Source organism: Lampetra fluviatilis, chromosome 15, assembly GCF_964198595.1.
Source record: "Lampetra fluviatilis chromosome 15, kcLamFluv1.1, whole genome shotgun sequence".
Classification (NCBI taxonomy): domain Eukaryota; kingdom Metazoa; phylum Chordata; class Hyperoartia; order Petromyzontiformes; family Petromyzontidae; genus Lampetra; species Lampetra fluviatilis.
This window is the reverse complement of record NC_136289.1, coordinates 11,890,975-11,913,377: the sequence shown is the minus strand read 5'-3', so window position 1 is coordinate 11,913,377 and position 22,403 is coordinate 11,890,975. Positions and strand designations below refer to the sequence as shown.

The following is a 22,403-nucleotide window of genomic DNA, read 5'->3' as shown; positions in this document are numbered from 1 at the left end:
ACTTTTTTCAACATTGAAACCGAGACACGATTGGCCCAACATTCCCCATAATAATTAAGACACCCAGTGCGATTAAAGTTCCGAATGCAAAAATATATTTTTGTATTTGCTTTGCAACAGAATAATCCTAACCATGCCTAATTGCTTACAGCTGCAGTGTCCTTGATCAGAGGTATTTTACATGCATATGAATGATGGTGTTTGTTGTTGTTACTGCATTCTTCTTCTGGGGATGATGATTTCAATATCGATGCAACCCTTCTTTCCATGCTAGTCGTTTTAAAATTGTTATTTTGTCTCGGTCCCACATTCTATACATGTGTGTAGTTTTACAATATATTTAGGCAGCTTGAAACGGCTCGAAGTATTCCCACAGCTGAACAACTGCATTGTTCACCTTGGGACATAATTCACAACTGTAAGCTACTACTATTGTCATAAATGTGTTTTTACAGTATTTTTGTACATGCATATACATTGTCAGTATATATAGGGATATCTTTTTGTGCTGTTTAGAATTTTAGAAATATTTTGTGGATAGTTTCATCAATATGGATAGTGCTTTGATGCGCGACCCCCCGTGTATAAAACCAGGTGTTGTAGGATTATGCGGGCCTACGTTTCCAGCAGAGGGCGGTTGTGCCAAAATCCATCATTGGACTGCACTAACCTCTGACATCTATGCTCCCCTGCTTGACCAACCAGCACTCACCATAACTGTGAAGCATGGTCATATAATCTCCACTGCCTGCACAGCATGGGTGAGGCCCTCCTTCCAGCAGTGGATTGACAACTTTTTAATTGTATACATGCACGCATATGTAGACTATACATTTATACATATGCATGTGCAATATGTACACGCGAATACTACTGAATTTCAAGGTGAACAGTTACACTTTTGCCCCGTAAAATGTAAACTCTCCATTCGCTGTGCATGGCAGGCCTGATCAGCAAGGCCCGTTTGGTGGCAGGCTATGGAGTTATGACAGTGGTGATGTGGACAGATGTCACATTACTGGAGGTAATGGTCCGCTGGCATGGACAGAAATGAGCCCATTGAAAATATTGTTCTTGTGCATTAAATAAAAAATATTTTTTGATGTAGCTCATGTTGGCCATTCCTTAAGAGAGCGGGTAAAAAAAAACATGTGGAGATGATGGCATTTATTCAGGTGTGACCTTTGGTTTTTGTGTTAAGATTCAAAGCTATCCGCATGAGAACAGAAATAATTATAAGAGTTTTCATTCTACTCCATTTACAATTTTACTGCACAAGCGAGCCGTAGCAGGCTACGGGCATCTGTGCTTTGTCTGCCGCTGCTTTATGCCGTAATTATTCAGCCATCCGCAACCGAACCCACCTGAGCGTGAATAATACTGAATAATCTGCCGAACGAGCTACATAAATTGCACGTTTAACTAACGAGTCTGTCACCGTGCACTCTCTTGCTCTCATCGTTGAAGTGTGCAAACTATTTGCTCATTTTCTTTGTTTCACACGTTCTCCAGGCGAATCATGATTTACCCATCGTGCTTCTTTTCCTCTACCTGTGTTGCATGTTTTCTTTCACAATTGTGAAAATGTGTATAAACGATGTCTCTGCGTACACGGCAGTGGTTTCTATTTGGCAATGATTTGTTTTTTTATGACTTCCTTTTCAGACAGTCTTGGTTTTATATCTGCCAAAGTATACTTTATTATGCATGAGAACCTGAAATGCAAGGTGTTTTCTGTTGAAAAGATTCTATAGTGATAGCAAAATTATCTGCAAAAATATAAAACCTTCACTCATACGTAGTTATAACTTGGCATCCAACAGCTGTGTGAATGACCGGAATGGATGAATTGCAGCTGATTCATTTTCGTTTCCCTCTGTTTTTTTTTGGCTCTTCCGCTGAATGAACTTACCGGTCAGTCAACATTTATTTCTGGTGATCTATGTGACTGTTCTGAAAGCATATTGGTATGGTACTCTGTAATGCACAAAAGTGCGAAGAAGCATTGGCTTGAAGCTTCGCCTAAGCGCTGTCCACCTTGCATAATGAGCCGCACTTTCCATCTGCATTTTTGCCTTTTTGCTCGCTTTGAGAGGGTGACCCATTTTGAATCCTCAAAAAAATATTTTGCTCATTTCACACTGCACTTTCTCTTTCATTTCTGGCCCTCCATCGCATGCACTCTGCACCTCCTCGGGGCTGACTTACGTGCCTCAGCTCAACCCCCTCATTGTCATTCTTTGCTTGTCGCATTATTGTTGGTTGTGGGTACGTGTTCCTTAACTCATTGCTTAATATCCTACTGCTCTTCTGATTAGCTCTCGTGCATCCGTTTTTTTTTTACCAACTCCCCAAGTACTTTACATTCAGTTCCGGTGTTTTTTTTATTTTTCTTCAGCTAGTGTGGGTAATCCGTTATGGTCACCAAGAAATATATTTTCCTTATCAGGCTCTAACTGGCATAGGCTTCTCTTGCAGAGCCCAGACCAAAAGCAGGGCTCACTCACTAAAGTGAACTCTTTTTTTTTTCTGGCCAAGGGCACATGTGGAGTAACCCCTATCGTCCCTCATTCCCATCCTGGTGAGCATAAATTTCATTCTCACCACACTGCCCCTGGTATTGTCGCAGGGCGGCTGGAGTGCCGCGCGCACGAGGGCAAAGCGGCAGGTGATTACATGATTCATAGCAGCCTATTATTCCAGCCAGGGCTTTTTCCATGCTACATTTATTGCGGGATGATTAACACTCGAGCTGTTGCCCCCCCTGCCAGCAGTTTTACCCAGTTTTGATTTAATTTCAAATTGGCGAAAGGAAAAAAAAATGCGTGGACTGATTACACTGGAATGTCGAGTGAGTATGGGCATTAAATTATTTATTATTTTACTCTATTTATGTCTTGTCTACCACCTCAAAAAACTGATCAAGTTTTAATTAAGATTTTTGTGCGGGCGAAAAACAAGGCGCGCGTTTTATGTTTCCAAATTTTATATATATATTTTTTATTAGTTAATTAAAATGACCCTGGCAGTGAGCTTAAAAGCATGTTGTAGATGCTTGGCATTAGAGATAAACTCAAAGTCACGATGACACTGCTAAAGTAGGGCTGAGTGAGCTGGCAATGTCATTGTTTGCCCAGGGATCTTATTTAAATGCACACAATGTACTTCAGAAAACAACTTGTGCTTAAAGGTGATATTTATCTGCTTATCTTCATTCCAATTATTATGTAGAAAATACAGCTCCTCGGATTAAAAATTAATAACACGATACAGTGTAGCACAAAATAAACGGCTTTGATTGTAACGTTTCATTGTTGGATTTTTTTTTTGCCTTAAACCTTTACCGTGTGATTCCAGGAATACTGTGATGGAATGTAATTGTGGAAATGGATATTTCACTTGTTTTTTTTTGTTCAAGCTCATCTATCACCTGCTGGTATGAAATCTGAGCTCAGTATGCAAGTCGAAGGTGAAAATTATCATGAGAAGCCGTTTTTTAATTGGTTTTTGGGATTATGAATAAGCTTCCCATCCATATAAAGAGAAGCAAGAAGCACTCCTGCAACAAAAGGGTTTATCAGTGAATCTATTAAATGTATTGTGCAGATAGTTAACATGTTAACAAGTTAGGATAAATGCATTTTTTTCTTCCCAGCTAAGCTTTGCGCAGTGGCATGTATGACCGGTTTAATAGTTTTCTAAGTTATGGTTTTGCTAAGGATATTTGTGACTTTTTGTAGGTTGGTCACCGACACGCTCCACTCCAATACTGTGTCTCCCGTCCTGTGTCGGGCACCCAAAAACTCATCATTTGATTCATAATTTACCTATTAGTACCAGGCGAGCCCATCCCCCCCTCCCTCCACTCCCCATTGTGACCCTTCTGTAGCTATTTCCTTCATTCGTTCAGTTCCTGAATTGGGGCTTAGATATGTTTTATATGTTTCAGCTCGCATAGCTTCAATGTAAACTCAGCGTGCGCGAGTGGGTTCTTGGCTAGCTAGGACATCGAAAGCATCCCGCCATCCAAAAACATCGTGCCTCATGTCCACCTAAAAAACCTAAACGTCTTACGTTTTCCTTTTTCACCAACTGTATGTCGCTGAAACGCTGCACATCTCTTTTAACTGATGAATGCACGCTATTTGTGCTTACAATGCGACCGAGAATTATTTGCGAATGAAGTAGTCGGCGAAAAAAAACTGAAGGTCACGTAAAGACAACCCCAAATTCATTCTGATTTCTTGACTCACAAATCCACCATTGCCTGATGTAAACAAGTGCTAAGCTGTTATTGTCAAAGCCAAGTTTGTTCTCAGTACAATGTAAAATCCAACACTCATTCCTTCTCTAGGGAGATTTTGCAATGTCACCAATGCAATGATGCAATGACATGTATTCTATTTTGTAAATAATTTTACTGATTACTGTATTTCTACCAGCTTCTGAATGCATTCATCGATTCATTATGCTTGAGCCAAAGCATTTCAGGTATTTCCCTACAGGTACAAGCTAAATGGAAGCACAATGCACATTTGTACGCGAAAGGGTTAATATTGCTTTCTTCTTGCATTTACAAATATAACATTCTGAGTCTGGATTCTTAAGGACTACTTGCTCTGGGGCATTAAAAAAGTTAATTATAAATGAAAGCAGCGGTTTATTCCTCTGTAATAAGCACTTTTAATATTTAAAAACTACACTTTTATAAATCTCTGCAGAGGCTTTGGCCGGTAAGTGCCAATGTGGTTTTATCATAAATTTTGCAAAGTAACATTACAAGAAGGGAGGGGGGGGGGAAAGTCCAATATATAATAAATAACAACATATTAATGAATATTGTATTGTAAATGCACTCCTTCAGGAGATTTTCATTGTATGCCGGCTGACATATTTGGAGCAAATGGAAGCCCGCCGAGAGCCACGTAAGGCGGCCTTTAAGTCGAGGGAGACTTGGCAAGGCCTCAAGGGTGACGGCCCCCTCGGGGGTAACACAGAGTCATTGGTGGTGTCACTTTGGCATACCCCCCTGTCGCCGGCTGATACTGAGGCACACTCAAGACCGAAGTGTTGTGTTGCGCGTTTCCGTATGCGAGCACGGCAATGCGAGTGCCTGGTGTGCGCCAATCGTGCCCTGCCGTGTCTTGTAAGAGCGCGCTTGGAGCGGCGCAGTGTGCCGTCTGCGCACGCTGCCTTCAGGCGGGATTTCTTTTGAACTTGCGTGGCAAAAAAAGGGTCACCCAAGGTAGTAGGTTCAGGTTGAGGACAGCGGACATTGATTTTTTAGCACAAGCCAACCCTCAAGGCAATACCCTTGGACCCATGGGACACAGCCATACCTATAGGGCCTTCTATCAATACAGGGTCTCATGCGTCTATCATCCCCAATTGCAAGAGCCACTGTGTACGACTGAAAGCCACCTCATGTATTATTGCCCTTTTGATGTTGGTTTCATTTTACTCCCTTGAAGCTTCAACCCTTAATCTCCCCATTGAACAGGCGATACGCTAACTCAAGACAAAAAAATATTTTTTCTGGGTTGTGGATTTAACTGGTGAATTGATAATATTTTCACATTCGATCGGATACCGGAATACAGTGTTGTTATGTATCCCCCTCAGCAAACGCGTTTGTGTGACGACGTCTTTGTGTGGATGCATTCGTCGTCACATTTCGTCCTAAAGAAATTAGTAATTTCACTTTAACACCATCCGTCGGTGTCTTTCAACGTGAACAAGGCTGTCTGTGAACAACAACAAAAAAACTTCCAATTTATGCCCCTGCATCCACAGGGTCACGTGTCAGCCTGCGTGTTGTTGTTATTGTTGCTCCGTGTGCCTGCGTAAATGTGTGTTCCATTTTGTGAAAGGCATCGTATTAAGAGAAACAAAACAAAAAAAAACCTGCCCTCCTGGGGATTTTCTGCATGAGGAGTTTGTGTGTGTGTTGCATTTTAATTATTGATAACTCTTCAGTTGCCAATGTTTTGCTGATGCAAGATTGAAATTACCTCCATCTTTAATACTTATTTCCTGCCAACCTTGTGTGACCTCATAATGCTTTCTATATAGCGTGCTGTATAAAATCACATTCCATTTGTTATATTTAATTAGGCCTTTATTATTATTTAGGAAATTATAATAATTTTCAACAGCTTCATTACATTGCCATATTTTTTTCTTCCCATTTTAATGTTGAATACGTGTTCCTGTAGAGGAATGGCACGGTGGTTTGCACACTGGGCTTGAATTTTAATTCTAACCATGGCTAACATCAGTGTCGAGCGACATTTTAACCTGTCTGTCTGGGGTCCTTTCTTCGCCAACATTCACGAATCGGCGTGGTGAAGTATGGTCACAAAAAACCCTCGTGACTTATACAGCTTGGGAAAGGCTTTTTTTGGCAGTGGATTGACATAGGACTTTTTTTTTTGTTATTTATCGTTTGCTTTGTGGCGTTCTGACCCCTTCATATGTACTTGGCGTTGGACTGTTCTTTATGTTAGCATGACCTCTGTTCTGAATGGCAATGTGAACTTGAAACAAATCTCAGTCTATAAAAAAAATGTCATTAAAAACTGACATGAAATGGACTACAATAAATATTTCATAAATGTGGCATTTTTCTGACAATCCATAGAAATTTAACCATCTCTCTAGGCTGTAAATATTTTATGAAAAAGCCAATACAAACAACAATGTTATGATTTAGAAGGTCCCCCTTAAGTGTTGTGGGTGGATTGCTGAAAGTATATATATATGATCAACAAATGTTTTGTGTTCTGCAACACCTGCAGGATATCAAGCGTCGTTACAGTGGAAAGAGAGATACCAGATGACCAATTGAGATCTATATTCGCTTGAGAGTTCATTGACTGACTGTATTTACAATTTCATTTTCTACAATTATTTTCTTCTCAAAGCTGTGTGCGAGGGCTTCACTGAATGATTCACCAGTAATGCTGGGAATTTCGAAACTCTAGATGGTGCCACATATATTTTGGTAGTTTATTATCCTTCACAGCATAACACATTTATTCCTGTCTCTTGTTGTGTTGGGAGACCACGCATAGCCAGGTGGTCATGTGTATTTTCTTAAGTGTGATCTTGGTGGTGTTATTTATTTGTTCTTGTTGCAACAATTGAAATCCCTCATTATTCAAGACATGTTCTTATACACCCCTATACACATCCCTGTAACTAACCTATGCCAAACTAAATAGATCATTACCCTCTTGAATAAGCTATCCCATACACGCGCTGTTTTTTTGTCGTTACACTGCTGGATGAGGGACTCCCCATGCGTCGCATCTTAAGAGGGTTATTTGACCATATTTCGCCACACTGGTCATGACGGGTTGTTTAAGACAGAAAGCGCTGACGTGGTAGCAGTACAACAATAGATTTTTGTTCCACTTCTATTTGCTGCCTACAAAATAGGCCCACAGTGGCCCAAACATATAACTATTTGACATAATATAGTTTTTTTTGGGTTGGATCGCGTAACTATGAATGTGTCGTTAAACCCGCCACCACCCGACACAGCCAAGTAGAAAGGTTTGTCACGTAAACAGAACATGTCAGTTCATTACTAGTACAGCACACCGGTGTGTTGGAGAGCAAATCCACAACATTTACAATCTGAGTACGACGTTTCGCCAGTAATTATAACTAACTTCATCAGGAGACGGGTTTAACGACACGTTTATATTTATGCGATCTAACCCCCCAAAAAACTTATATGGATGATATTGGTCGGGAAAGCCTACGTGTTAAATACTTTAACAACTATAATACTGTGGACATTATCTGGATGTTGTCAGAAGATAGTCCAGTATAAATTAGAATTGTAATTGTTGTGCAATGCTTCAAAATATTTAAGCACAAGAAGGAGGTGAGAAAGTTATGTTCATTCTCTTGGAGAATCTGCTGGAGTTGTGCACTTGAGCATTGTATTAATGGTGGAAATAGCATCCCAAGAGGCAGTCTTCTTTATGACCTAGGGTAGGGCCACCTGTACCAAATCTCGCTTATCTTCGTGAGGTAGATTGAGGTGGGTGTGGGAGTGTTTGAAGCGTTGGGAGCTTGATGGAATCTGGGTGCCGATGGACCAAGCAGCAAAGATGTGGACATGCATCTGCAATATTCCATAAACCTCTCAGGTGAAATGGGGTCACGAGGTGAAAGGGATTCCTGGTAAATCACGTGGTCCTGTATTCTGGATGAAGTCCCAGAAATAAGATGAATTAATTGTTTTTTTTTGCACTGGATATTGAGTGCTGGCAAAGTATCTTATAAAACTGCAAATTGAAATGAAATCCATTAACCTCCGTTGCTAAATCATAAGGTACCTGATTATAGTGACTTGAAACATGGTGCTACAATTGACTAATGTTAATGACATGTAGAACGTTTATTAATTGCATATTTTCATGTAATTGTTTACGTTTTAAATTCCTCTGTTTACAATTGTTATTTTTTAACTCAAGTCAAAAACTGATTCTTTTTTATTCAAATTATTTTTATTTAAATTAGTTAGAGTAATTTCGTCACGAGGCTAGTTTTGTGATAATTCCAATAAAAATCATTCACCGTATTATTTGAAATGTATTTTCTCTAAGGGCATAATTAGATGAAAACAATAAGCAATAGTGTGCATTCGCTTTGAAAAAAACAAGCTTTATTTCATAACGTATTTGATTATAATAAGGATGGAGTTTAAATTTTTTTTAAAGGCAAAAATAGTTATGAGCATTTAACCCTGAAACTCTCTATGTTTGTTCTCTTCACAGCCAAGCAAGCAGAAGTGCTGGACTTACCAGATAAGCCCTCTTCCAAGAAAAAAATAAAGGAGCTCAAAGTCTTGGACCAAAAATCGGGGCAAAACCTTTGTGAGAATACCACTCTTCAATGTAGAATCATTTCTCACGAGAGTAATAAAACATGTTTCTTATGTCTTCGGTCTGTTGAACATGTGGTTAACATTTCTTTTGCACCGTACGTAGCCAACCGTGCTAATTGGAGGTGCGGGATGGGGAAGAAGGACAACAAACTGTACACAATCTAATGATAATGTCTACAACATTTTTGTCTGTGTCTTCCTACAGTTTATATCTACTGATTATATAAGGTGCTGAAAATGTGGTGTCATTGACTGTGGTCTGAAGGACGTTGTCATGACCCCCCCCCCCACCATCATTCCCCCCTCCATCATCTTCCCCCCCCCCCTCCACCATCTCCCCCCCCCCCCCACCTTTTCCTCTAAATGAATGTACATTAAAAACGTATCTTTTGTTGTAGACAGATTAGAAGGGGGAGGACAAACAGAGTACCACTCTACGTGCTGTTTTTTTAAGGGTTAATCTGTGTTGTGTGAGGCGGACGAGAGAATGGCCCGGGGCCTGTGGGCAGCAGCAGCAGCAGCAGGTGATCACGGCCTCATTAGATCTGCGTTGCCTACATAAGAATGATGGTGATGAGGAAGGCGATTGCTTGAGTTTGGACTTAAATGATGGTAAAACCTCAAAAGGTCCACAAATCACGGTACATTTTCAAGTGTTACAGCCACAAAACGCCAAGTCGTGGAACGTAATGAGATATGACATTGGAGGCATTTGTTTAGTTAAATGCTTTTTGTATCTAATGCTAATTTTTTGACAAATAAAATGTATTTTGCATAGGCAAATACAAAAAAATACGATTTTCAAATGCTGCACTGTTGTTGCACATTATACCGTCATATAAAATGCACAAACATAGCTGAATATAATTAACTTTGGTGAACTTGTCAGTTTTATTGTGCTCCGTCCTAACAGAGTGTTTCCATCTACTCTGCCGCTGCTGCAGCTATCTTTTTAGGAACACTGAAGATGCCCTACACAGAAATTAAGAAAATAATTCTGGAGGTGAATGAAGAAAAGATCACGGAGTCAATGATACAGGTGAGGTGACAAAGCAGCAATGTGTACTTTGAATAATTTGACCTTTCCAAGGTCACATTCCTTGCAGTGACCTTTAGTTCTCCGATTCAATTGTCAGGTGATATATATATTTTACATCTTATGTATAGGTAATGTGTAATGTAAAAATAACTGGCTGGTCCTTCAATAAAGCCTCCAGAGCAGATGTTGCACTTCTTGGAACCTCATGACCAAATTAGTCTGATTTCCCTTGAGGCGCAAGTAAAAAAAAAGGTAAAAGATGGTAATGGGGGAATTTTACCACAAGTCCTGACAGAAATGTCCAAAATCAAACGTCTTTGCAGTCATTTTAAGGAAACACGTGCGCACAAAAACCAATCACGGGTGAACAGAGTGCTGCACTGTAGTATGTGTGAGAGGGTGAGAGAAGGTGGCAGCTACAAGACCAGTCAAATATAAATCTACTCGTGTGGATGGCACAAATATATTAACTGCCTAACAAGTATTTTGTATGGCAGGGAAAAAAAACTAGTTTGAAAGATGAAGAGATATTTCTCGGTGTCCTTTTAAAATTGCGTTAAACTGTTTTGAATCCTCCAGCCAATCTAGAATGTTTTTAAATATGCATTTGGTTACTAAGTTGTTCAATCTAAGCGTGTGTTGATGTCTGCTTGTCAGCATGGTACGCTGCCCCTGCAGGAAGTGTCAAGTCATTGGACAAAGAGGCATATTCCATATAAATCATGATGTGGAATTTTTTTTTTTAATAACCATACATCTTCATATCTAACATCCATCACATGTTGAAGATGGCTCTAGCGGTAGTAACCATGGAAGCAAAAGGGATAATATTTAATTGGCTACAGTTTGAATGATTCCCTTAGCCAAGTTTCGTCTCATCAGGATGGTGCAAATTAAGATTGATTTAATTAGTTGCCGCACCACTTGTGAAGACAAACAGCCTACATTTCTTCTCCTGGTTGGTCATCTTTCTCCCATCTGGCAGGAATGTTTCTGTGCACCATGGGGCCCCGTAACCCACCCTCGTAAGCCATGCGCTTGACGATTTATTGGGGCGGCACGTGCTCACTGTTAGGGCCATGCTTATTCTTGTACATTCGCTTGTTTGTCTGGGAAACGCAGACATTCAGCGTGTGGGCCAAGCCTTAGTGTGCCTTTTATAATGTAACTCAAACTGATTAAACAAGGATAGGTGGACAGGGAACCATGTAAAATCAAATTAATAAAAATGCACTTTATAAATGACCGACTTTGCATAAAATCATTCTGGAATTTAAAAATCTTTATTTTAAGGAATGCTTTTGGTGTCAATTTATTGATCGATTGTGCATTCGATGGCTAAGATGTATTATTTGAAGCGTAAGTAATTGATTTTAGGTGTACTGTCTTAAGCATGATCGTATCTGGACGTTCATCCAAATATTTATAGTTAATGCGCTATCATGGGAAAGCCGTCTTTGAGGTCATGTATTTCAATGACCACTCACTCGTGTGCCATTGAGGTGTGTGAGGTGCTAAAGAAAGACAGAAGCACATTTCCCAGAGGAAAGCAGGCTTGAGTAAAACAGTGAAGCAGTCGGTGATTGTGGTCGTGCATGAATCCATGCGCGCATGTTCGTCTGCGTGTGCATCCTTTTCACGCCGCAACTATTGTACCAATGCATGCTTATTGTGTTTACGTGTGCGAACGTGATTTTTGGATGAAAATATTTCCACTTGCGTGTGGATATGAGCGACCAGGACAAATTTCTTACCCTGGCAATCACATTCACAAAATCAGAAAGAGGGCAACACTTCCCTCACCCAAACACTAATTCATCGCCTTAATCTTTACTGTAAACCTCACCTAACCCTAACCCATACTAGTTAAGGAACTGGAATTAAATGCTGGGGTCAATTCAATCTAGAGGAGGTGTCAAAATTTGGGCTTGCTTTCTGGATTTCCCATAATTGGATGAACCTTATAATAATGGGGTCCCAATTCCTGACTGGTCCTGACCTTCACCAAAGTGAATACGCACGGGAGTGTGTGAGTGGACTTTATGTTGATGTATGTGGGCATGTGATACGTACAAAGACGTCGCTAAATCCCATTCATACTCTTGGCCAACATCAGTGGCGAATATCTGAACTGGTCCTGGACCTCCCCTAGGTCAACTCGGCCTTAAACGACCACTTGATGCAGCGTGTAAACATCAGCACTGGGGAGACAAAGGCCACCGGGCAATGTTGTGGGTGTGCAGTGCAGGCCTTAATAGGTACTCGCTAACAGAACTTTCCTCCCAACAGCTTGAAAAGGCTCTACGGGGGATCCGTTGTCTTTGTGTTTGCCGCCTGATTATAGCTGAACTCTCGCACACTGTGCGCGTATGGAGATCACCGTGTGTGTGTGTGTTCACGGACCCCTACCTGAACAGAACCTGATCAAACAGCTGCCCGAGGCAGACCAGCTGGAGGCTCTGGCGGGCTTCAAAGATGAGTACGATGACTTGGCAGAGGCCGAGCAGTTTTCTGTGGTGGTGAGTTATTTTGGTTCCCCATTAAGCTAATAAAACCTTAATTAAACAATTAGCCAAGAATTGCATTGTGGTCATTACCGCCATCATCAAACAATTAGGCAGGAAAACTGTTGCCATCAACACATTATTAAATGTATTCTTCAAAGTGAATTATGTTTTTTTTTGGCTCCTGGGCATATGTATGTATATACACTTTTATTAACTCGTGCTCGATGAAAATGTCACATCTGAGTTGTTTGGTTACATCAGTTGCATGTTGTGCTTATGAAAATGACACCGTATTATACCCTTCTTGCCAAAGAACAGGTGATGCGCTGGTGTGTTCAACTTTGCTAAAGACGTGGATACAATTGCTTCTCTCTTCCAAATGCAATGCATTTGCCCATTTGGGAAAAGTATGATGAAATGCTATGCACTTGTCCATGGGCCCACTTAGAAAATCCCCTTTGGTAAAATGACCTCTGCCTAAGATAAAAATATGCATTCAACTCATGACGTTCTGGCACGTGACCAGAGTGTTTCTCTTGCCAGCAGTGATTCTAACGGTAACATTTTAACCTCATTCCTTGTTTTAAATATAACGCGTCGAGGATTTGTGCTCTCAGTGTAATGGCATGCGATTGAACGTTATATTTGAGAAAGCTGGGGTTATTTATTGTTTGAAGCTTTTCACACTGCATGAAAAGACAAAGTAACAAAAATCTGCTTTATTTTCTGGTTACGTGCTATCTTTCAAGTTTTCTTTTTACATATTTATGAATTAAATAACTTAATCAATGAGTTGTATAACTCCGATAATTGGTTCTTTACCCTTCTATCTGGCAACAAAACTGACACCTTTTTACATGGAGTCATGTCATGTAAAAAGGTGTCAGTTTTGTTGCCAGATAGAAGGGTAAAGAACCAATTATCATATTTTTACTGGCAAATGAGGTTCCCATAATGTAGATGCTTGCCCCGAGCTCTCATACTCTGATGGTGCATTGTCTTTGAGTTGTGCGCCTTTTGGCGTCATCTGGTCCAACCCATATGAGACTAGGCTCTAAGGAAAGCTGTCTCGGGTGTGGATCAATCAACTTTAAAGACAGTGCACATTATCAGAGTTATGTTCTTTTGTTTGTATTATGACTGCAGGTATTGCGGTCTATGCAAACATGACTCCATGTAAAAAGGTGTCAGTTTTGTTGCCAGATAGAAGGGTAAAGAACCAATTATCATATTTTTACTGGCAAATGAGGTTCCCATTGTATAACTCCCTTGGAGAAAAAAGTAATTCTCAATGCATCAATGACCTTCGTAACGTTTAAATGACCAAGTTATTTTTCAAACGCGTTACGTGCAATTTTAAAAGAAAAATTAGAGCAACTGCTGTTCGGTTCTCATGGTTGTTCCATAACACATTCCTGCGGAGGGAGCTGGTAGGAACGTTGGGTTGCTCGGTCAATGGCCAAGGTCAACGGCGGCGTGGTGTATTCCGCAAATATGCCCGACTGTGAGGGCGGGCACAAGCCAGCGTGAGTAGGTTAAACGTTGAGTTTTATAAGGGCACCACGGGGTGACCAGCCCCTCCCCACCCAGCCCCACCCCTCCCATTTTTGGATGTACGACGGACGGACGGACACAATAATCCCCTGTGGGCTGGTGTAACCAGGAGGTTCCTACCAGTATAATAATCGTATAGCTCTCCGATGTTGTACGGTTTGTTCCGCATGCTGCCCGACACGACATCCGATGTTCCGCTTCACATGCCGGGAGCTTCGGGAAGCCGAATTTTGAACTTGCACTGATGCAGTTGTTCACTTCCAAAACAAACTCCCATCGATTGAAAACTCATTTCTTGAGAACTGCTTTTTATGTTTAGTTTGTTGTCCTGCACCCGCACCTGTGATTCTCAAGATTGGCTACGTGCGGTGCGAAAGAAATTCAAAAGGCACACATTTGTACATACACCGTGTGGAGCAGAACGGCGGGTATCTTGCTGATAGAGCACGCAGTTGGACCTGGAAACGCATCGGAGAGCCATTGTTGCGGCTCTTAATCAGTTTTCTAATCGCCACCAGAATTTAAATATTTATTAATACTGGAGGAATCCGATGAGCTATAAAGCCCCTTTTCACAGATGTCCAGTAGGGGCGGCTCAGAACGTTACAACAACAAACAAGAAACATAAACACGAGTGCAAAGTGTAGGAAAGATAAACAAATCACTTGAAAAAAATACAAATAAAACTTTTTTTTTAAATCTTACCAGGTCAAAGCTTACAGAGATATTAACTTATTTTTCAGAAGCGACCTGGCATATCACAAGTGATAGCTCAACACACAAGTGGCCGATGTCACCGTGCGCGAATTCATATAGCGATGGTTCCACTGCGCACAGATCGGCTCGGTGACGCGACTGCGGTCCCGCCTCACGGCCATCCAGTTCATGCTGCAGTTCGAGGAGCAGGTGTCCTCCGTGAAGCCGGACGTGGTCGCCGTGACGGCGGCGTGCGAGGAGGTGCAGCAGAGCGACGCGTTCAGCCGGCTGCTCGAGATCGTGCTGCTCTTCGGCAACTACATGAACGCCGGATCGCGCAACGCGCAGACCTTTGGCTTCAACATCAGCTACCTGTGCAAGGTCGAGCAACTGTCACGCGCGTGTGTACACACACACACACACGCGCGACCATGTACACACGAGGGCTCTTAACCCCTGGTGTTCAGGTGACCCGAGGATGCGCCCAGTCCTTTGCGTGCTGCAGCAGTTGCCGCTCCTTTGGTGCACTTTATTTTTGTAGGGGCTTCCCGGCTTTCTGCTTTTTTGCCCCATCTTTAATCACCAACTCTTGCTTTTTATTTTTCAATACAGTGTCAAGTGCAACACCTCTGCTACTGCTGGAGAAAGGAATTGCTCTAGTAATTTTCAACCAGTGTAGATATTTTACTTGCCAAAATAATTATGAATGAACTAAAGGAGCAATGGAAATGATGCATTCCTGCTTTAAGCGAGAAGAGTATTTCAGCAGCTTTCTCCGTTTAATTTCTATTATTTTTCCATTCAAGGTCATAACTAATAATCTATATTTTGTGCGCATGGTATGACTGTGTGTGTATGCAGGCATGCACGCCATGCATCTGTATATGCCTTCCTATATATCTGCTCATATACATATATAGTAGCAAATAATCAAGGATTGTGGCAGTGAGCGCCCATCATATTACAGCAGTGTAATTTATAAAGAAAAATTGTATTACGGCATAATAGGCTCTTGCTAAAATGGGGATTGTGTGATGGTTTGATGTTTGCAATTCACTGCCCTGGAATGTACGGCATTCAATCTCCTTTTTTTCGTTTATTGAAATACTTATTGTCATGAGGATTCCTGTAATGTATTGGCAGTAGCTTCCGTATGCACATGTGATTTAACTTGGTTGGAGTTGGTGGAGGAATTTTTTTTTTTTTACCGAAATGATAACTGCTTTTTGCTTGTTTATTTTCTTAGCTCTGTGTGTTTGCCTTTGTGTTTGTGTATGGGGAGCGCTAGAGTAGCGGTTAGCGTGCTGCGCTACGGATCCGGCAACCCGAGTTCGATTCATGCTCACGGCCAACACCAGTGACGATTATCTGAACCGGTCCTGGTTATCCCTTAGGTCGACTTAGCCTCAAATGAGTACCTGGTGCGGTGTGTAAACATCACCAATTGGGAGACAAAGGGTGTCGAACGTGGTGCTGGCTACCCACCCCCTCGTGTGCCGTTCTGGCCTTCATAGGTCCTCGCTATCAGCACTTGCCCCAGCAGTCTGTTAAGGCTACACGGGGAATGTCCGTCTTTGACTTTGTGCGTGTGTGCAGCTTCGCGACACCAAGTCAGCAGACCAAAAACAAACACTCCTTCACTTTCTGGCCGAGGTTTGCGAGGCCGAGTACCCGGAGGTGCTCAAGTTCACCGAGGACCTGAGTCACGTGGAGAAGGCCTCCAGAGGTGAGCAAACCCGCAAGCCTTCCGTTGCTTCGGCACGTTGCACGTGCTGATGTAAGTGCCCACATTGCACGTCCAAATAAAAAATAAAAATTTTTTTACACACCGTCTGAAAAGGTTTCGTCAGCTTCGGAATAGTTCACGGGTAACTCTGCTTCAATTTGTTTGGCCTTCAGAAGGCGAGTAAATTTTTTGCTGCGAGGCATGGCTTAGCTAATAATTGGACTTTCACAATGTACACATCTAGGTCCGTTCATAGCATTTTTGGCAAACTACACCAGCTCCATTTAAAAAATGTGGAATTTTTGTTATTTGCATTTCCTTGCCGCCAAGTCATAAACATAACCTTGACCCGGAACATTACTTGCTTCGATTTGCCGTTCGGGCTGAAGAGAGACCGCATGTACGGAGAATACGTGTGGTCTTGAGAATATTTATTATAAAACTAGTGTGGCCACCTATTGCTAGGCATGTTGCAACCCCATGTTTAGGTACTAATAATGAAAAACAATGATTTTTCATTACTTTAACTATTGAAAAAGCAGTATGTATGAAATTGCATTTCTTTATAATCCATTCATAACATACTGTAATTGACATTTTCAGGATATATATTATATTTACCTGCTTGTTTTTTTTAGATGATCAAAGTGATATGCAGTAGTTTAAAGTGTTTATTTGGCATTGCATTTATTCTCCAGTCAAATTTAAATCAACTAATTGCCAGTCAAGCAACGAATTGCAGGGGACGGAGCAGTGAGCCAGTGGTTAGCACACTGCTACCTGGCAACCTAAGTTTTAATTCCTGTCCACAGATAACAAACATCTGTGTCAGGTGATATCTCAACCAGTCATGGAACTGCAGCTCCCTCCCCCTCCCAGCTCCGCACCTCAACTCACACTGACCAGTGTGGTGAAGTATGGTCAACCCCCAATAACCGACAGCATGGAAACGCCCTCATCCAGCAGTAGATTGACAAAGGGCTGTAAATGAGTTATCATTCAGTTTCTGGTCACATGTTTGTCTTTGATAAAAGCTGCATATTCCTGTCCCATGTCTTTTCAAGCAGCCTCTAATTTCCATCCTGTTTTACATTCACATTGTGAGACTTTCCTCTGTTATTATCCAACGTGTAATAGCCCTTTACACATTTTCAAAGCACTTCACCTATGCTGTTAAAACTCTGCAATTATTAAATCCACCGTAACAAAAATAATATATATTTTTATTTTTTTATAATAATTTCTCCATACAAAAAGCAGTCACCTTGAATAAGGACACAGGTTTCAAGCGTGCCCTGTATTAAACAAGAAAATTAGTTGCTGATCAGAAGTATAATCTCATTTTCCTTGGTCCGCTACTGTAACAGAATTGCCACATAATTCTTATCGATCACAGCGCTATGGCTGTTAGGCATGCTGCCTCCATGCTACGGTCACCCCTAGGGTGACTGCAGATTATCAGTCCACAAACGGTCCATTATAACCCTGCATAATTCTCATTGTCACATAAAATATATCAACTACGAGGTGCACAATGATTATTTAGAAAATAAGATTATTTTACAAATGTAAATGTGCCATCACTCAGCCGTGTCACCAGGTCCGCGACATAGCCCAGCTTGTCGTGCGTTGGCTCTTTTTCAGAATCGGAATCACAATATATATTGTTTTTATACTGGAGGAATTCTATGAGCTATAATGCTATTTTTCACAGATGTCCAGTCGAGGTTGACGGTTTGAGCCCAGTGGCCGCCCTGGTTAACATTGTGGGTAGATTAATAATTCATATGCCCTGTCTGTTTACAGATAATTATTAGTACATTTGTCACCAACATGCTCCGAATCAGGACAATTGAACACCGTTCTGGTCCCAGAACTTAAGACTCGCACATTAATTAATTTAGTATGAAAGTGGTACCTCCAATTAGCACGGTTGGCTATGTATGGTGCGTGCGAAAGAAGTTCAACAAACATCCATACAGAGGAATCCCCCACGCCTTTCGTCACCTCTGGCCACCATTTCCTGAATAGTGGGGCTGTCAGATCCCAGGGTGCAGGTCAGTCACAGTTCCATTTGAGCTGGTCACATTGGTCACCAACACGCTCCGAGCTAAGGCTTCCTGGAAGACTTAAGAAAGGGAGTTCCCAGTGAGATACTGAAAGGTGTTAATCGTGGTAATCATCCACCTGCAGAAGGACAGCATCCACATGTACCCACACCTATACAACCTCTTGATAAGATTAGGGTCCAGGGGTGGGGGGGGAGGGCCTGCAGAGATCTGTGGCGAAGGTGGTTCAAACATTCAAGGAACACGTGTTTGCCCTGAATGGCCTCGAGTGCAGTTTGCGACCGACAAGGAGGTTGAAAGACCCATGAGCCGTGAGCGACGCAACCCTGGGGAAGGTTTTTTTTCCCACAGTGAAGAAGGTCGGTCTGGCTGCCTCAAGGCAGAGGCGGTCAGATTGTTGGACAACGAAGGGAGGGGGGCGCGAGGTGCTTCCTAGTAGCGCTGGGCCATATGGTGGCGACAGTAGACAGGGCCTCGCGACGGTGTCTCCAAACGGATTGGGACCCCCCGCGGGGGTGCTACACGAGGAACTTTGTTTGTGATGCATTCTCAGCCGGGACCTCCTGCGGTGGCTCTCGGGTCTCATCGCCTTGCAGGAGGACATTCCCCGGGATGTTTCTTCAAGGAGCCGGCGGCAGAGATGTCTGCAAGCCCCGTTCATCTGGCTGGGGGGGAGCATGCTGCCACAAAGCAGAGCCCTTTGCAAGGCATACGTAGGGGGGAAACACGACATTTTGAATACATGGTCAAGCTCTTGGGTTTTGGTTCATCTAGGCCCTTTCAACATTTGTGTGTCTTTGTGCACTTACCTTTTTCATTTTTTTATCTCCTTGCTATTGCGAGTGAAAACTGAAGAAGTGTACCTTCCGGCCATAAACTCCAGATTAGGAGAGGAGGGAGGGGATTTAAGGGAAGTTCCAGCACTGAAATTGTAGGTTGCTACGGCAACTGCTTGCCAATATGAAGATCGATGCCGCTCACGTGCTTTTGCTAGTGTCTGGGGGGACCCGGGCACTAATGAAGATGAAAGATCGGCACAGTCTACGACCGACACGGTTTTGAAGTTGAGGAACGGAGGATTGGGGAGGAATGGGGAGAAAGGAAAAAAACCCCGAGAGCTACGGAAAGCCAAATCCTATTAGTAGAGTGCAGCATCTGGACGCCCTCCCTGACACTCTGCACGCTCTGCATGCCACCACGCAGATATCGGCTGTGAAGCCTTCCTTCGCAATGCCATACGATCAGTTAGCGGCCGTCCCGTCGAGGCTTCTTGTCGTAAACGGAACACTCATTAACGTTACAAATGCGGAATCCACCGCACATGTAACCCCCAACTGCCGATCCACGGCCTGCCACCACAACGTTCCTACGTCTCGCACCACCCGGCCCCACCAGTCTACCTGCAACCATGAGTCTCGCACACCATTCTACAGAACTCTGTATTTGAAGTCTCTTGCGGATTTGTTAGTTTTTTAATGTTATTTCTTCAATTGTACAGTTTTATGTAGTTTTTTCTTGTTAAACGAAATCATTGGTTGTGTGATGTAACGGCAGTGGTGCATAAATAACAAATAGCATTTGTCAATAACATTGCCTCTAAAATAAAAAAATATACAATAGTGATGTAAAGGGTAATGGCCCTTCATCACAGCCATACTCTCTGCCTCTCTGGCCTCTTGTGTGCTGTGAAGAAGGGCCCTTGTCCGAAACGTTTTTTCTTCCTTTATATAACCTTGTAAACTTTTCAATAAGCTGAATATACTGTATACGATATGGGCAAGCAGCTTATTTTGGTGGTATTCTTGCTCTGTCCTTTAAACACGTAGTATGTCTGCGTCGGCATAACGGCACCCAAAAAGGTTTCTCTTTAACATTTAATGCTGTTTGATGCAAAATAAAAGAACAGGAGAATGCTTGCTACATACATACTGCGGCCCGCCAGAGGGCATGACAAAATGACAGGATAGACTGGTCAGCATTCCCTGCACCCGACTCTTAAATCCTCCCCCCCCCTCCGTGTGATTGTTGTTGCTCAGTGTCAGCCGAGAATCTCCAGAAGAATCTGAAGCAGATGGAGAATCAGATCGAACAATTGGAAAAGGACATCCAGTCCTTCCCATCAACCGAGGACGTGAATGACAAATTTGTTGAGAAGATGACAATATCCTTTATGCGTGTGAAATGTGTGTGGGGTTCATGCGTTGATGGTTCCCTTTTTATATTTCTTCCCTTGTGTGGAAGGGACAAAAATACGTGTTGTATAGTATTTGCCGGGTAGAGTTTACGAAAAGTGATGCTAACTACCCTGTTATAATAATAATTCATACTTAAATTTTGATTTAAAGCTTTCGTGACTGCAGGGATTCATCTTAGTTTTTTCGGTAAAGTCACGTAGAATGGAAATAATAAAGTAATAGAAATAAAACATAATAAAATAATTCTAATGACGTTTCATACTTATTTAAAAGTATGGAGGCTTGAGTTAAATTCAGAAAACAAATTTACATTGGTATTAACTTTTTGTAAAACTGAAAGTACGTATATCTTTTTTTCTTAATCTTAAACTCATAATTCACTTGGCTGTAAAAAATACATTATTCTATATACATATATATACATATATATTAAGGTCATAAAACCGAGAGACGTTTTTTTTCGCCGTCTGTCGCCAAACAACAAATAGTCATTGCACACGCAAATAACACATTCTGGCACCAAAATATCGCTGCAGATGACTGAAAATAACATCATTAATACTGCAGAAGAACTTTGCACAAAACAAAGGTTATTTAATATACAGCCATTAGGTTATCGCGCCAAGGAAATGGCTTTTTGATGGCCTGCCAGATTTGACGCGTTCATTAATCCTCGGGTCTAATTCGCCAGTTTGAATCCGCAGCACGGCTTTTCCCCTGCTGGCCCTAATCAGATTCCACCATGTTGGAGGGGTAAAAAAAAAACTTAAGAAAAGCCGCCACTGCATCGGTGGTATTTTTAGGTTCTTAATTCTGTGTGCAGCATTTGACGGACAAGCGCCCCACATGTCACTGTGGCCTTGTTTTGTTTTCCTCTCACCAGTCCCATGGCTCTTGGCGATTCTCTTCTTAATCTGCCGCCCCCCCCCTCTGCCTCATAACTTTTCCCGCCCGACGTTCATCCATGCGCCTCCGCTGCCATTCCACCCACCATTTCCCCACAATCCTTAACTCGCCATCTTCGCTGAGCGGTGGTGGACATAGACCCAACTGCTGTTTGTGGCTTGGTTTGCCATGAGAAAGAGAGTCGGACATGCTTATGACAAATGAATGACTTTCCAGAGAGTGAATGTGTTGGGTAGCCTTGAAAAAGCAATTGATGCCTGTTCTTATCACCTCAACGCAAATCTACCCAGAAAAATCTATTTCCAAACCTTTGCCACATTGAAATGGCTTTCCTGGTTTTTTTAATAAATAGGCACACAAATGGAATTTCGAATACCTAATGGATGTGCATAGGTCATCCTCCATGTTCTTACATCAAGGTATTGTTACAGGAACTACTCGCAAGATACTGGGACCGCACTATTAAAGATGATTGATTCTCTTATAGCCGAAGGCAATGCAATAGTTTTGTGGTCCTTTTTGGAATCTGGGTTTTGTTTTTTGTATCCAGTATTTTATGATACTCTGCAATAATTTTATGCAGGCTGCAGACGCATGTTAATTTTAATGCCGGATGGTGAATTGAGAAGCAATGCTATATTCCCAGTGGTTGTAATTTGGCATTTCTTTGATATTTTGTGTGTGCATATGTTGGTATTCAGTAATTTACATTTTGTTTCGGAGAACAAAATGTTTCTGCATTTGAGTTGACTGCATTGCTGTATTTAAAAACAATTACGCTGATACGTCTCTTTATGCATTGTTAAGGT

The 22,403-nt window shown here is 41.9% G+C and overlaps 1 protein-coding gene across 3 annotated transcripts in view; it reads left to right on the top strand.

Moving 5' to 3' along the window:
• Positions 1 to 22,403, top strand: part of LOC144936229 (protein diaphanous homolog 2-like) — a 111,960-nt gene that overhangs the window by 57,331 nt on the left and 32,226 nt on the right. For all 3 annotated transcript variants that reach the window (XM_078863232.1, XM_078863231.1, XM_078863230.1), the window contains 6 exons: positions 8,793 to 8,891; positions 9,847 to 9,941; positions 12,359 to 12,460; positions 14,840 to 15,079; positions 16,295 to 16,424; positions 20,530 to 20,654. In XM_078863232.1, coding sequence (XP_078719358.1) covers positions 8,793 to 8,891; positions 9,847 to 9,941; positions 12,359 to 12,460; positions 14,840 to 15,079; positions 16,295 to 16,424; positions 20,530 to 20,654 — 791 coding nt within the window. The remainder of the gene's footprint in view (positions 1 to 8,792; positions 8,892 to 9,846; positions 9,942 to 12,358; positions 12,461 to 14,839; positions 15,080 to 16,294; positions 16,425 to 20,529; positions 20,655 to 22,403) is intronic.